The sequence below is a fragment of the Desmodus rotundus genome, chromosome 1, assembly GCF_022682495.2.
Source record: "Desmodus rotundus isolate HL8 chromosome 1, HLdesRot8A.1, whole genome shotgun sequence".
NCBI lineage: Eukaryota > Metazoa > Chordata > Mammalia > Chiroptera > Phyllostomidae > Desmodus > Desmodus rotundus.
Genome location: NC_071387.1, coordinates 54406220 through 54423789, shown reverse-complemented (window position 1 = coordinate 54423789; position 17570 = coordinate 54406220). Strand labels below are relative to the sequence as shown.

At 32.7% G+C, this 17570-nt stretch overlaps 1 protein-coding gene across 4 annotated transcripts in view; it reads left to right on the top strand.

Annotated features, from left to right (window-relative positions):
* The window catches only part of BRD10 (bromodomain containing 10), a 136336-nt gene that overhangs the window by 59289 nt on the left and 59477 nt on the right, over positions 1-17570 (top strand). For all 4 annotated transcript variants that reach the window (XM_045193617.3, XM_024558413.3, XM_045193616.3 and 1 more), the window contains one exon: positions 11538-11617. In XM_045193617.3, the coding sequence (XP_045049552.2) occupies positions 11538-11617 (80 nt within the window). The remainder of the gene's footprint in view (positions 1-11537; positions 11618-17570) is intronic.

Sequence of the window (17570 nt, the reverse complement as noted above, 5' to 3'; positions counted from 1 at the left end):
TTAGTTTTCAGAATCTTTTGGACTTTAGAAATGTGGATACATAATTGATTCTATGCCTGTATGTTAAGCACTTTGGAAAGTCTTGAAGAAAAAAAAACTGTTTAGTTTTCTTTAACTTAGTATTTTTCAACTTTATTTGAACACAGAGCCCTTTTTATCCCCAAATAATAGTATTGTGCAGAATATACTTTGAGATAATCTGTGTCATTCATGACTGATTTATGAGCCATAATTTAGAGTGCACTAAATTCTACATGTGGTTAATCTGGTCCCTTTTATGTTTTAACTTTTGGTTTCATCTTCAAATTTATTAAGTTTTTTTATTATGACAGGAGATAATTTTTAGTAGGTACAAAGGCAGATTGCTTGAAAATGATTTGATAATTTTAATGTACTACAAGGCAGTTTGGCAACTTGTAAGTATTTTTATCTATTTTTCAGAATTGGAGTTTTCTTCCTGCTTTTTTAAATTTTGAATTCATTTTTAGTTAAGCATGTTTCTTACTCTTGGAAACATTGTAAAATAGAAGAACATTCGCATTTTCCTCAACATGCATACTTACAGCACCAGATATTTCCCCTTTATAATACTTATTTATAACATTTATTTATGTTACACTTATTTCTAGATTATTTTGGTTATTATCTCCCCTCTATTCTGTAACATCCATTTTTTTTTTACTTGATTAAAACTAACAATTAACATAGCAGTAAATCTGAAAGGATGGTACCGTATTTTTCAGACTGTAAGACGCACCTAGGTTTTAGAGAAAAATAGGAAAAAAAATTTTGAAGCAAAAAATGTGGTAAAATATTTAATAACATAAATAACATAATATATCACCAATGTACATGTAAGCTACATTCAGACTATAAGACGCACCCCCCATTTCCCTACCAAATTTGGGGGGAAAGTATGTCTTATAGTCAGAAAAATACAGTAAGTTTGCAGCAAAAGTGCTTTTGAGAAAGCAAGTGTTGCTTTACATAAATGAGGAAGATTAGAAAATATTTATATACCAGCTGAAAAAATATGTGGTTAAATTTATTTTTAATATGTATCTTGTCATCATAGAGTTGATTTTAGGGTTGAGTCAACTTTCTGGAAAGGCAGTTTCCTGTAATACTCAAAAGTTTACTTAATATAAACCTTGGAAAGACCACTGACTAGTAACTTTGAGACCATTAGTTTGGGTTATAATGCACTGTATTTCTTAGAGTATTACAGAGAACAGTGTTTTATTACTTAAAGTTGTAAACTCTATTTGCCTCTCGAGGTTTAAATATATGGCCAACCTTGGGATCATTGATCCTTTGTTTATGACCTCTTGATCTTGTAATTAACTAGCAATTGTATGAAAATTGAGAGGTTTTTTTTTTTAAAGGAAAGAATGTTATTCCTCCTATACTAGTTCTATCCAAGTAAACATTAACTACATAACTTTTGTAGGTAAAAACACAAAATAACTTCTTTCTCCTATAGTGGATCTGTTTCCCTACAACCTGAGGAAGTTGTGTGATAGAATTACTGAACATTTTGGGTACAGTTTTGAAAATGATGATGTCATACAAATGACAAAAAAAGCCCAAGCTTTGACTGTACAAAGATTAGCTTTTTTATTTGTTTGTGTTTTGTTTCTCAGTATTCCATAACATTCTTGAGGACAAAAGGATTATTTCTGGTTTAGAATTCCTAGCACTTAGCACAGTATAAAGGCATCTATTGAATAAATAAGCATACACATGTAGTATGGTCCACCCAGATATAACTGTGATTAACCCCTTAATACGTATCTCTCATATCCTTTTCAAAGTATTTATATTTTTGAATAGCGTCGTACCATATATACCATTCAACAATCTGCTTTTTCCCCCCACATAATAGTATACTGTGAACACCTTTATGCAATAAGTAGATTTCTGCAGCATCATTTTAAATGACTACACAGGATTCTGTTATGTGTATCCTGTAGTTATTTAACCAATCTTCTTATTGGACATTTTGGTTCTTTCCAATAATATACTATTATAGATGGTGTAGAGCAGGTAGAGTTGGCTGAAATTAATTAGAAATTTTAAAAATTAGAGGACTTTTTATAAAGCCTGGAGAAACAGACAGAAATTGTTAAACATACATTAATTATTACAAAAAGCTTATGATGTTTTAAGTTATTCATTATAGCCATTTTGATTTGGAGGGTTTTTTCTTCCTTGCGTTGTCATTATTTTTAACCAGGTTATTTTGTAGTAGCTTCTCTTAACTAATTAAAAGAAATAAGGCAAGTGGCATTATTCTCTTACAGACAAAGGAATTAAGATTCAAAATGGTAAATAGCCTCATTTTAGTAATTGTTAAGTATATGATAAAGACTACACAATAAAATGTCAAGTAGAGGGCAAATCAATGTGTGCTAAATAGTCTGGGAAGCTTTCTGTGAGGAAGACAGGCTTTGAAAATAATGTGGATTGGATAGATGAAAAATGGTTAATGTGAAGAAAAACGTGGCGATATAATTAAATCAGTTGTCACTGAAAATATTAACAGAGAGAAACACTTAAGGAAAAGTTGAGGTTTTAGAAGCTGTTTGAATGAGGAGAATGTGCCATTTTTGGGTGATATCTTTCTAGGCAGGTGGTACTATTTTAAATAATTAAATCATGAGCCCAGTACAAGCAAATGAACATGAAATATCTATAAAATGTGTAAAAAGCAATGAGCTGGTTTATAGGGAATGACTGAGAAAATAAATCTGTAATATTTGGTTACATCTTGGCCCATATTTGTAAAAAAAAATTGTACAGTCTTGTGTTAATAGCACTATAGAATTTAACTATGCATGTCTTCATGGAGAAAACTTTCAGAGGACCAACTCAAGATGCCAAGGTATAAGAGAGTTGAAGGATAAACTGTATTCTGTGTCCTTTAATTTTATTACCCTCTACTCTCCCACCATATCCTAGCCCCACAAAAACAAATACTCTGATGCTCACTGTGTGCCAGGCACTAATTAAGCCTTTATACATATTGTCTCATTTAACTTTCACAAACACTCCATAAAGTAGATGCTATTATTTTTTCCCATTAAATAGATTTTATAGATTTAAAAAGGGAAGTTTATTAACGTGTCCAAGGTCCCCCAGCTAATAAGTGGCAGGATTAGGAGAAAGGATCTTGCAAGATAATTGGGGCATCGTTTAATAGCTATAAAAAGAATTAGGTGAAGGAGTAGAAGGTATTTTCAGAAAGAGGAAATTATAATTCCAGATAAGGGATGATTACGTGACTTTTTTATCACAGTGACAGACAAAAATAACACTTTGAGAGAGATATTGTAATAAGTAGCAGAATTTGATAACTGATTCAAAATTGTAAATTAAAGGAGAAAAAAAGAAATAGGTATTCAGCAGTTACTGAATCATGAGATAGGGTTTAAAATTTGCCAGTATGATGAGAAATCTGCTTAAGAGAATAGGAAATCAGCTGTTTTATTAAAAACCAAATTGCTTACTTAGAGCTAGAACATTATGGAAATTTCTATAGAATATAGAAATACTATATTTCAAGATTTATATAGAATAATTCAATATTTATATAAGATATAAATATTAGTTCAAGACATGAATATATAGTAAATAAAAGTCAAGTTTAGACTCTAATTGTGGCTTAACATTCTAAGTACATCCCAGATTTACTATTTAGTAATAGAAATGGCATTGGGTTTTTACTTTTAACAGTAATTAATTTCTTATTACTCATTCACTATGAGTCCTAAAATGAAAACACTGAAAGAGTAGTAAGTGTGTTGGAGTCATTCTTAAACAGGGGAAGGTCAAATCTAGGAGGGAATTTGAAGTGAAAGTCCCTGAATAGTCCAAGGGGCCAAGGAGTGTTTAAAGACAGGCAGGGCAGCCAGTTGAAGGAGAAAGGGTAAAGATGATTAATAACAGACTGTAGAAAGAGTTGGATTGGGGGTTATAATCACCTTCATTTTTCTAGTAAGAAGTATATCTCCACATTCTAGAACACTAGAGTTTTGTGCCTAAATTATAGTGTAGTATAAAATATATTTCTAGTTATACTTTTTCCTCTCAAGTTGGGCTTTTTTTTCCTTGAGCTATTCTAAGCATAGTTTTAAAAAGCTTCATTCGGCTGCACTTGTAACAAAAATTACCAGGCCATATTAAGGTTTTTTTATCCATTTTCCTGGTACAAGCAGAGACTCAACTTTTTGCCCATGTCTGTGTTTTAAGTTCAAGAATTAAGTTGAAATTCTGTGTATGTTTTAAACTGTTCCTGACTTGGGCACAATCCTATATATGAGAATTACATTCTGTTTTATGGAACCAGGTGACTTAGGGCAGTGGAAGCCCACTGGGAGGCAGTATGTAACTTCCTGAAACAAAAATAGATCACCAGATAAAGGCTGTATAGTTTTGTAGTATACCATGCTCCATTTTAAAAGTAAGTAATAAAAAAGAAGAACCAATATTTACTGAAGAATATAGGAAATCTTGTATTTAGATTGTTTTTATGATGATATAGACTGAAGGTATTAAGTAATAGTGAATATGTGAATCTTCTAACCCTAATAAAAAGGAATGTTCTAAAGTCAGTCAGAAGCATATTCACTGCAGAAAGTTTGAATGAATGCAATATTTTACCACTAAAAAGAGCACAGCTTTGAAGTGAGACAAATCTACTGCAAATACATACTCCAGTGCATGTTAGCTACAAGGCCTCCATTGATTTATTTACCTGTTTATAGCCAGTTTCTGTATTTGTTTAAAAAAAAATAAAAAAGGTAATAGCTACCTTGCTGTGTCATTACAAAGATTAATTTGAATAGCAAAGTATAGTACCTAACATGGTTCTTGGCAGGTTATAGGAATCAATAAATGGTAACTATGGTTTTTGAGAGGTTAGAATTGCATAATGGAACTTGGACTTTGGTGTTAGGATCCCTGCCTGTGGTGCTTATTTACAGAGTAACACTTGAGTAAGTAACCTTTTTGATCTTCAATTATCCCACATTAAAATGGGGAATTGCCTACCTTGGAGGGTTATTTTGAGATTTATTGAGGAAGTTTACATAAATCACCTTACATAGTAGGCTTTCAATAAATGTTAGTTTTCTTAGTACCACTCCTGGGTCATGTTGTGAAAGTCTGGGGAATTGTATAAATTATTTAAAGTTACTGTCAATGTTTTCCTTATTATAAAGTGGTCTCCTATGGACCTTAAGCATAGTAAACCTGCTCCCTTTTCCTATCCCCAAACTGGTGAAATTTCTGGTGAAAAGTAAGATTCTTATATTCAAGATCATTTCTCATTACTTATTATATGCTAAATGCTATAAATACAAAATGAATAATGTGATTTCTGTTATCAGTAATTCACAGTATAGTCCTGGCTGGTGTGGCTCAGTAGATTGGGCGCTGGCCTGTGAAACAAAGACTCACTGGTCAGTTCCTAATCAGTGCACATGCCTGGATTACCGGCCAGGTCCCTGGTTGGGGGTGCTCGAGAGGCAACCGCACATTGATGTTTCTCTCCTTCTCGTTCTCCCTCCCTTCCCCTTTCTCTAAAAATAAATTTAAAAAATAATAATAATTCACAATCTAGTAAGGAAGACAAACAGAAATGGATAACTATAATACGGTTTATAATTGATATATGTACAAAGTAGTGGTAGAAAGAGGGCATGAGCAAGAACTAAAATAAATGCATACATTAATAAAAGAATTTGAAAAAGGTTATGATAAATATTTTGTTTAGACTCTTAACATCATAGCTAGCCATGGTAGATAATAACTAACATTTATTGATCACCTGTGCCTACCAGTTGTCTTAAAATCTTCCTGTTTTAACTCATTTAATTCTCACAAAGTAGGTAATATCATTATCCCTATATTACAGATAAAGAAACTGCACAAGAAAATAAAGCATTTTGTTCAAGATCTTTCAGCTAGTAGGTTGTTAAAACTGGTATTCAAACTCAGGTTGTTTAGTTCCAAAACTCAAGCTTTAAAGCACTATACAGCACTACGTCCAGTTACTTAATAACAATTAAATATCCAAATGACATGGTGAAAGAAAATGCCCAGTAACCACCTCCACTTCTTTTTTTTCCCCCATTACACTTTACATTTAGTAGTATTCTGTATTAGTTTCAGAGGTGCAGATAGTGGTTAGACAATCATATACTTTACAGAGTGGTCCCCCCAATATTTCAAGTACCCACCTGGTCCCATTCATAGTTACTGTGCCCATTCATAGTTACTGTGCTGTTAATGACTATTTTCCCTATCCTGTAATTTACATCTCTGTGACTATTCTGTTACTAGCAATATGTGCTGCTTATTTCCTTCACCTTTGTCACCCAGTCCCGTGATCCCCCTTCCTGTACTCAACCATCACTCTGTTCTCTGTATCTATGAGTCTGTTTCTATTTTGTTTGTTTTTCTTAGATTCCACATATATGTTAAATCAAATGGTATTGGTCTTTCTCTGAATTAATTTACTTACCACCTCAGCTTCTTAATTAATTCAAATAGTGTGGCTGCTAGAATTAACTGAGAATTCAGTACCTGAGTTTAGTGCTTGTATAGCAACAATATGAAATTCATTGAGAATTCAAGGGTGACCTCTGTTATGCTGATAAATCAACACAAAATAAAGTGATTTTAAAAAGCTAGTTATAGTAGTGCTGGAGTTGGGGATGGGGCAAAGGAGGAGCTGAAGGATTTAATTTCCTTCAAATTGCTGTTTTATAGCCTTCCAAGCTTTAGATCAGTAAGGTTATTAAATCTTTTCTCATGAATTTTAAATAATAGTAAAGGTGGCATATGGAGGAAAGGCACCCTGACTTTGAGATCCATGAGTCCCCTGGAGAGGTGCCTATTGCACTGTTTAGAAGTCAGTTAGTAATTACTAGCTACATTTTAGAGATACCAAGAGTATAATCACTTTCCCCTGAATGCTGCTTTTTAAACACCCCATCTACTTACCTATTTTTATAGGAGTTAGTTCTGGTGTATAGCTACTGTGTAAGCACAAAAGCAAATAAAAAATTATGTTAGCTTATTTTAATTTAATTAAAAGCACATACAAGTGAAAGCAGGTTGATAGTTATTAGCACCAGACAATAAAACCCATTGAACCTCAATGACTCCAAATTTGCAATTCAGGCATAGTATATGCATTTTATTGAGTTAGAAGTTACCTATATTACTGTTCTGTGATACGATTAAAGAGGAATACAAAAGAAAATACAAGTATTTTGTAAACTGGAATTGTGCCTTGTGCCTTTAAGTTGAATAAAATTGACTTCTCAGTGAGGAAATTGACAAAACCATCACAGACCTCCCCAAAAAGGAAAGTCCGGGACCAGATGGCTTTACTAGTGAATTTTACCAAACATTCAAAGATGTGATATCTGTCCTTCTCAAACTCTTCCAAAAAGTTAAAGAAGAGGAAATACTTCCTAACACATGTTATAAGGCCAACATAACATTGATACCAAAGTCTGGCAAGGGTAACACAAAAAAGAAAAATGCAGATCAATATCTGATGAATACAGATGCAAAAATCTTAAAATACTAGCAAATCGAATGCAACAATACATTAAAAAAGAAATACATCGTGATCAAGTGGGAACCACAAGAATGGGTCAGCATACACAAATTGATCGATGTATTATACCACATTAACAAAACAAAGGATAAAAATCAGATGACTTTTTTAATAGATGGAGAAAAAGCATTCGATAAGGTACAACATCCATTTATGATTAATAAAACACTCAATAAAATGGATATACAAGGAAAGTACCTCAAAATAATAAAGACAATATATGACAGACACTCAGCCAATATCATACTCAATGGTGAAAAACTGAAATCCTTTCCTCTAAAATCAGGAACAAGACATGGAGACCACTCATCACTCTTATTCAACATGATTATGGAAGTCCTAGCCAGAATAACCAGGCAAAAAAAAGAAAAAGCATCCAAATTGGGAAGGAAGAAGTAAAAGCATCACTCTGCAGATGATATGATTCTGTATATGTAATCCTAAAGACTCCACCAAAAAACTATTAGAAATAAATAAATATGGTAAAGTAGCAGGATACAAAAATCAATACCAAAATCGGCTGATTTCCTGTGTACTAACAATGAAACTTCAGAGAAAGAAATGAAAATAATTCCTTTTGCAATCGGAACCAAAAGGATAAAATACCTAGGAATAAACTGTGTAAGGGACCTGTATACTAAAAGCTACAAACTATTATTAAAAGAGATTGAAAAAGGCACAGTGAAATGGAGAGATATTCCATGTTCATGGATTGGAAGAATCAACATAGTTAAAATGTCCCTATTACCGAAAGCCATATACAGATAAAATGCAGTTCCCATCAAAACCCCAATGTGACTTTTTAAAGAAATAGAACAAAAAAAAAAACAAACATAAGATTTGTATGGAACCAAAAAGACCATGAGTAGCAAAAGCAATCCTGAGAAAAAAGAACAAAGCTGGAGATACCACACTACCTGACTTCAAATTACACTACATATCTATGATAATCAAAACAGCATGGTATTATCAGAAAAACAGACACATAGACCAGTGGAAGAGAATTGAGAGCCCAGAAATAAAACCACATGTATATGGGCAAGTAATTTTTGACAAAGGTGCCAAAAACACTATGGAGAAAAGAAATCCTCTTTAATAAATGGTACTGGGAAAATTGGAAAGCCACATACAAAAGAATAAAACCAGACTACACAGTTTGTCTCCATGTACAAAAATTAATTCAAAGAAAGCATAGGTAATAAACTCATGGGCCTTGATCTTATAGAAAATTTTATGAATTTGACCCCAAAGGCAAGGGGAATACAGGGAAAAATTAATTAATGGGACTATAACTAAAAGGATTCTGCACAGCAAAAGAAACTGACAACTAAACAAAAAGGCAGCCAAGCAAATGGGAGATGATATTTGCAAACAACACCTCTGACAAGGGGTTAATATTCAAAATACATAAAGAACTCATACAGCTTAACACCAAACAATCCAATTAAAAAATGGGCAGAGAATACATACGATGTCTGTCCAGAAGGTAGCCAGCCATGTAATATGAAAAATAGAGACATTTGCTGAAGATACCAGAGACATTGTATGTAGGACAGTGACGCCTCAGTCCCCTTCAAAGTAGGCACCTTGGGACTTCACGGAGTTCTTCCAGTCACCATCAGGTGCCCTGTCATACTTTCCTGAATCTTATCGACAGTCCGAAATCTCTTCCCTTTCAAAGGATTTTAGTTTTGGCCAAAAACTACACGAGATGCGATGCATGAGCGGACATATTGTGATGAAGCTGCCAATCTCCAGTTACCCATAGCTGTAGCCCTCTGAATCATCTGAATAGTTTCCACGGAGGAATGTTCAAGTTTAATGCAGATTTGTTGCTCAGTCATTTTGAATGCCATGGCCACACAGTACACGTGCTCTCTCAATGGCGTCTGCTGCCCCCACTGACTAGTACAGTGAAGTTGCCACTGATCACACATGCACATCCCAGTCCTGCTTGGCTACCAGGTTACATCAGTGTCACACAAACTGTCTCGTTATATTAACAGCAGCTTGACTTTTTCCGGACCTCATATACGTGAAAAGATGTCAAACTTAACTAGCTATTATGGAAATGCAGAGCAAAACTACAATGAGATACTGCCTCACACCTGTTAGAATGGCTGTTACCAAGACAAGTAATAACAAGTGTTGAAGAGGTTGTGGAGAAAAGGGACCCACTTTCACTGCTGATGTGAATGTAAACTGGTACAGCCACTATGGAATACAATATGGTGGTTCCTCAAAAAATTAAGAATAGAGTTTCCATATGACCCAGCCATCCCTTTTCTGGGTATCTACCCAGAAAACCCTGAAACATTTATTCACAAAGATATGCACCCCTATGTTCATTGCAGCATTATTCTCATTGGCCAAGACATGGAAACAACCAAAGTGTCCTTTGTTAGAAGATTGGATAAAGAAGATGTGGTACATATATACTATGGAATACTACTCAGCCATAAGAAAAAATGTAATATTGCCATTTGCAACAACATGGATGGACCTTGAGAATATTATGCTAAGTGAAATAAGAAAAAGCTAAGAACCATATGATTTCACTCATGGAATATAAAACTGAAACTCATGGACACAGACAACAGTATGGTGGTTACCAGAGAGAAGGGGGTGAGGAGGCAGTAAAAGGTAAAGGGGGCCAGTTGTATGGTGACAGAAGATGATGTGACTGAGTGGTGGGCACAAAATGTAGTATAGAGATTATGTATCAGAAATGTACACTTGAAACTTGTATGATCTTATTAACAAATAATCATCCCAATAAATTTTAATTCTTAAAAAAGAAACAGACTTTTTATGCAAGAAGATCTTACCTGTATGGGAAAATATTTAAAAAGGAGCAATGTAAGTATATGTAGAGCAAAGGTAACTTTATGTACTTACTCATTTTCCATTGTGAAAAAATAGTAACCTTCAAGTTAATTTTAGGCTACAAATGATTGTAAACTGAACCTAACTTTTAAATATTTTCAGTTAATTCCTTATCCCGTTACAGAGATTGTAAGCTCCTGAGGAAACAGAGTTTCCATTTTATAATTTGTTATTCTCATGAATTGTATTTGCCATATATCTCATGTTTGTTGAATAATTAACAACCAGCTTATTAGTTGATTTTGCTAATTGCAGAAGGGGAAAAAACATATGTACTTCAATATGATCCTTACTAAAAATAGAGGTTATATATTTTTTGCACGTATATTTCTTTTTTGTCAGGTAAAATACAGAGTAGATATACTTCAGTATATACTATGAATTTGATTTTTTTAAGAATACAGATTTATTTTTCCCAGTACTTTTTGATTGCACAAATGATTAGGTTCACTTTAAAGGGAGATGTTTACTTTGTTTTAAAACTGGTTACTGAATACTGCCAAAGGCAGCCCTTCAGGAAAGATTAGGTGAGTGCAGAACTGAAGGGATAGAAAGACATTGGTTCCTGAGCTATTGAGAGTATTTTTACATTGGATTGGCTAAACAGTCTTCAGAGTGTAATTCTATGCAGGTTCCTGAGTACGAAAGTTATTGTTAAAGGTAAGGGTTTTTTTCCTTACATAACCTCATTTTAAGTGTGAATTAGATTTTAACTGAGTTACAGTAATGTGACATTTTTTACCAAACCTATGGCAATAGACTCTGATACTGTGCAACACATTGGAGATTGTAATAGTTTTTCTTATATAAGGAAAACAGCATTTGTTAATATGTCTGTTAGGGGTAGTTACAGTTTAATGTTTGCTTTTACTAGGGCTTGCTTTGATTCATCATTTTTATTTGACTCACTAGAATCCGTCTGTTATAATTTAACTTTCAAGGTTCTGTGTAATTTTTTTTTTTGTTAATGAAGGGCTATTAACAGCATTATGAAGCTTTTCTCTTTTAATCTTGAAAGGAAAAAAATCCATATCTAAAAAAGCAATCACAAAGAAGAGGAAAACTGTCGCAAAGTCATCTACTGTACCAGAATTTCAGGTAAGAGTTTCAATTTTCTCTCAACAGTTTTTAGTTTAATTTTTGTGTCAGTGTTTGTATTGTTCATCAAGAAATTGGCTAAATTTCTCTGTGGCACACACATACTTTCAATGAAATGTTTCCAACTGTGACTTTTCCCTGCAAGTGCAGACATAGCTAAGTACTTACGAGGTAATCTGCTAGTATTTCAAATTTGTTTTACCTCCCTCTGTTTTTGTTTCTGAGAGTAAAAAACCTGTTTTTATGTGCTATACTATTTTGTAAAAGTAGTTTTAATAGAAATATATATAAAAGTAAGTGTGTAAATGAAAGTCTCCCAAGAGCAAATTATATATGTGCATGGAAATATTGCCTCAGTGATCCATTTTTATTTAATTTGTCACTGTAGAAATGGTAAAGTTGTTAATTTGAAAAGTAAATTTTTTAACTCTTCACTAAATATAAACTTTAGAGAGAATATTAACTAAAGGTTAATTCAATTGTCTTTAAACATTCCTGCAAAAAGAAAAAAGTAATTATATGCCTTCTATATGGTTATGTGAAGAGTTTTTGTTTGAAGCTGATACTAGAATAAGCAGAATCTCACCTTAATTAAATGTTTTATCTTCTAGTTTTATAAAAGATGTGTTTTCTTCAACAAATAATTGTTTCTTTAAAAATTTCTTTGTATTAGTGTAGCCGGTCCATTTCCAAAAGTTTTATAACCTAATACTTCATGCCAAAAATAAAAATGATATTAAAATAAGTTTCTGTGAGTCAACTCAAGTTAAAGAAGAAAATGGAGTAATAACTATGAAAATATTAATAGTATATAATGTGATTTGAACAGTTACATATATCCAAAAATGTAAACACATCTATTTTTCAGTAAAAATCCTACTTTTGGAAATGTTTCTTTGAAAGTTACTAATTCATAAAAGTTTTAACATTTTTAAATGAACAGTGAAAGAAAATAAACATGCTTTCTTTTAGTGTTTTAAAATAGAGCATTTTTAATGATATTCTTAGGATGATTTTTTTTAACATAAAGTAAACTAGCATATTCAGTAAAAAATGTGTATTTACTGTTTACTTAGAGGCCTTTCTACCATTGCTCGTACATGTTATTTAATGCTATTGTATAATAGTATATCATCATTCTTCCACTGTTGTCATGCTAGTCTTTGCTATTTATCCCACTCATTTTTTTTTTTCCTCAATCCCTCAAAGTGTTTGTCCTGGGACTATATATCTAAGAACAGATCTGGCCTGATGCTGATACTTGTCTCCATTTGTATCTTAGTGGATGGACTTTTATGTGTAATAATTGTCATACAGTGTTTTAAAATAAGTAGGTGGTATTCATTAATGAATCATGAAATCAGTTTAGTGGATTGCATGACCAGCATTTCTTTTATAAGCTAACAAAGTTAAAGTAGAAAAAAATTCTAAGAGTGTGTCCAAGATAGTAATAATAATGTTTCATGAAACTTTTCAGTCGTGTGTGTGTGTGTGTGTCTCACTGGCATGCAATGTAAAATGTATTTTGACCATGGATTGTGAGGAAAGAAGTTTGAAAAAAACAGTCTTAAGTGATGCTTTAGTCAGTTACTGACCATTTGCTTACCATTCTCAGAAACTGAAGGTCAAAAGGACATGTTTTGCTAGATTATACTGTTTTAAGTAAACCACTAAAGGAAAGAGGGAGGAAGGAAGGGGAGAGAGAGCAAAGAAAGACCTTTTCCTAGTTCTTAGGTGTGTTGCACACGCGTGCGTGTGTGTGTGTGTATGTGTGGCTAAAGATGGGAAATAGACTATGAAAACAGAGGTTCTTATGCCTAGTTTACAATTTGAATACCATGATATTAGTCATAAAGAAAATTGATACCTGTTTCCCAGAAAATAGGTCATCTGCTTCAAATAAGCAAAGAATAGTAGATAGTATTAGTCACCTGTAAACTTTGTTGTTACGTGCAAAGTTTTGCCTCTCAACATAATTTTATGTAAAGTTTGTTTCTTTTTATTCAGAAGTCCCCACATGTAAGAAAACTGATTATTATACAGGGTCCGGCACAAATAATGCCCCATTTTTATTACAGAATCTTTTGTTGCAAAAATCATAAGCTTGTAATTCTGTAACCTAACAATATCACACTCAAGCACACCATATGACATTTTAGGTGAAATGTTCTAGTTGCTGTCCATCTCATGTGAGATATTCACATACCCTACCAGCCACACTTATTTCTACAGGACCCTGTATACTAAAGGAGTGAGTTTATTTCCTTTGCAAAAACTCTTAACATTATGACATTCAGCACCTCAGATTCTGCAAATTATTTATTTTATATATGTTTTAAGTATCACACTTGTAGTATTAAAATACTTTATAGAAATGTTTAGCTGGAAGATTTACTTCATCATATTCATTCTAAAAATGTGTTATTGCTTAAAATAATGAAACTGTTGGTGGATGGATAGTAGATCCCTTTTACAAAACCTGACCTATTTGCCAAAGGACTGGTTATCTTTAAAATGACAGTAAACATGCTTGGAAACATCCAGGGATTAATTTGTGAAGTTTGGTGGGTTTTTTTTTAATCCTAATGAGTTAAAGAGAATCCTTCTTTTTACTTCAGCTAAGCTAGAAATTAAACTTGTCTTCCTATTTACTTCCAGAGGAATCCAGGTTTATTTATATACTACATACCTAATATCTATACCTCAGTTTAAAAAAATAATCATCCCATCCCTACTTAAAGTATACACTTGTAGGTTATTCAAATGGTAGATTGGATTTATTTTTTTCTATGTACTGTAAAGGGACTAACCATATCTGTGCCACTTTTTCCTAAGTGATGTCAGTGGTTCTCAAACTTTAGATAGTATAAAAATAATCTGATACCTTTATTGAGAATGAAAATACCTGGATCTGTCCTTGATTCAATGGGTGTAGGTAGGTACCACTAATCTCCATAGTGGTTAAGTATATGGGTTCTGAAACCAGGCTGTTTGGTTTGAGTGCCAACTTTACCACTAACTGTAAACTTAGGTAAGTTACTGAACCTCTTAATGATTTCAATCCCTCATCTGTACAATGGGCAATAATAGAACCTATCTCAAAGTGTTGTTGTGAGGATTAAATGATAGAGCTTACTATTTTATCTATCTGTATTATTTATTTTTCAAATGAGCATGCTGGATGCTTCAAACAAAAAATACCATTGTAGGAAAATCAGTTAAGAATTGGTTAAGAGTATATATTATTAGAACTTTACTGCTTTTTCCAGCTACTTAAGGCCTTGAAAGAAATATTATATTCATGTTTTATAAATCATGAAATCTCATGATTAAGCCTATAAAAATTTGAAAAGTGAAAAAAAAGAACCAATATTATTTGCATCATTATATTTAGCCAGAGGAAAAACCTTATGCTTAGTGATACACTGAGTTACATAGTTGGTCTATAGGGGCACTTGTCAAATATTTCTAATCAAAAATAGTTGGAAAAAAGTGGGAAATATTTAGTTTTAGTACTTAGCATATTGATTTAAGCTTTTATGTCACATTTAAGTTACTTATGACTTTGTCAAACTAATTTAGTTTTGTTTTTATCAGTTTTATAATATAAGAAAGACTAATTGGACTGAGAAGTGACATCAATTTTGTTAATAAAATTAATTTTTACCAAGCCTTTTATTTTAATTTCTTTAATATTTGAGAAAGAAGTCTAATACATGAATTCTCTTTTTGTACATAATTATAATAAAGTCATAGAAAGTATTTTTAAAATTTAGTGTGACAAATCTCAGTAAGATGAGTTTTTAAAATAATTTAAGGGCCCTGGCTGGTGTGGCTCAGTGGATTGAGCACAGGCTTCGAACTGAAAGGTTGCCCATTCGATTCCCTGTCAGGGCACATGCCTGAGTTGTGGGGCCAGGCCCCCAGTTGGGGGCATGCGAGAGGAAACACGCTGATGTTTCTCTCACACTCTCACACATCAATGTCTCTCTCTCACCCTTTCTCCCTCCCTTCCCTTCTCTCTGAAAATAAGTAAATAAAATCTTTAAAAGTAAATAAAATAAAAATTTAAGAGCCTTAGTTACTATGACTCTGCTTTTCATTGGTAATCAAAATTTTTCATGTAATGCGTACTTGCTCTTGTTCTACATGTGTCATTTATCATTAAGGCTGTTTCACAGAGGGAATGCAGAATTCACCTGCTAAGACTTAAGAGTATTGCTTTCAAATGTAAGCATAATATCACTAGTCCTTTAATGTACCTCTAAAAAAAACAATAACTATGTTTCTCCATTTAACCAATGAAGAAACTTAGCAATATGAAGTACTACCCTCAATGTAACAAATTTGGGCCAAAATCAAAATTAATGTAACTACTTCACTACGTTAAGGACCTTCTGATTACATTATTATTTTGAATTGCTACCTCAAGTATTTCCAAAATTAAAAATTCTTTTCATTTTTAAATATATAGTGCATTGAGAGAAACATGTGTTTTTAATCATATAGCAGTAAAAAATATTTTAACTTTGTTAACCAGACTTATTTTCACGTCACACATATCCTTATTTGCAAGTTTTGGAGACTCATTGCTGGTATGGTAATCATAAGAAGTGAGAAGAAATTTTCCTGTCCTCATAATTTTAACAGATGTTAATATAATTTTAGTTAATATAAATTTTGAATTTGCACCCTGCATTTAGTGATCGCTTACAGTTTTCATAATAAATTATAGAATTGTTTTATTAGAATGAGAGTGAACATGATGCATTTCATCTGAATCTATTTTTACTCTTCTGCATTGTATCCCTTTGCTTTTTAATTTACTATATTGTTTTATTTTATGCTACCTTATGTCCTTTTTGGAACAAATAAAGTACATAGCTCTCAAACCTATTGAGTTTATCCCCAAGGGGCATAATTTCTAGCTTGAAGTAGTAATAAAATAAGGAATGAATTATTTTATAATTTTTCTGAAATAGGCTTATGGAGTTCTTTTGATCTCTCCAGGACTTCTCCTCCACTAGATACAAACATTTCTGCTTCAGTTGAAGAGAGAACCTTTTAATGTTTACCATTTAATAGAAGTGAAAGGTTAGGTATAAACTGAATACCAAAACTGTAATACATTTTCAGTTAGTTTTGTTTTGTTTAGAAAGACCCCTTGAAGAACATGATGTAGTGGGACAAGGATGAATCCTAAATTCTGTAGTTTTCTCTACCAGTGTGTTTTCTTAGGTTAGTAACTCTGTTAGTTTTAATTAGCATGTGTATGAATTGGAAATACACCTTTCTAGCCTCTGCCAAGGTTTGGACCAACTTATGTATTTTTGGTTCCTTATAGCTCATGGCTCTGTCATGGGTTGTATCAAGTGAAAGGTTAACTTGAGGGGAGATTGTGACTGTTTTAAAGAGGCTCTTCTTGGGGGATAAAACTCTTCTTAACTTCTACAGTGAGACTGAAACCCCCCCTCTCATGAGTGTTGTCAAAGTGATCCAACTGTAATCTGAGCTGCCGTGGAGCTCTTGTTTTCACCCCGGAGGCCCTGAGCCTCAGATATGTTTTTCAAATTCAAGGTAATGAGAAGAAGGTTTTAATAAGGTGTTTTGCCTCGTTCAAAAATTGCACCTGTTCTCCTTATTAAGGAGAACTTTACTTATTAGATTGATTCTATTTTTAAAAGCACCATTTGAAGTTGAGTTGAGTTTAAATGTCACATGTGCCTTACTTTGTAAAAGAGAGGAAATAGAGGGTGTATGTGACAGAGTTGGCATAAATCAAATTATACTTTCTTTCAATATTAGTACCAAAAGTGAAATTATGTTCCTATAAAAGAATTTTCTAATTCTTTTTAGGTATGTATTACAAATTTATATAGAGAGAGGTACATATTAATGTATAAAGAGTATAAATTGTTCATAGTTAACCCTGTTTTAGGTATGTATTACAAAT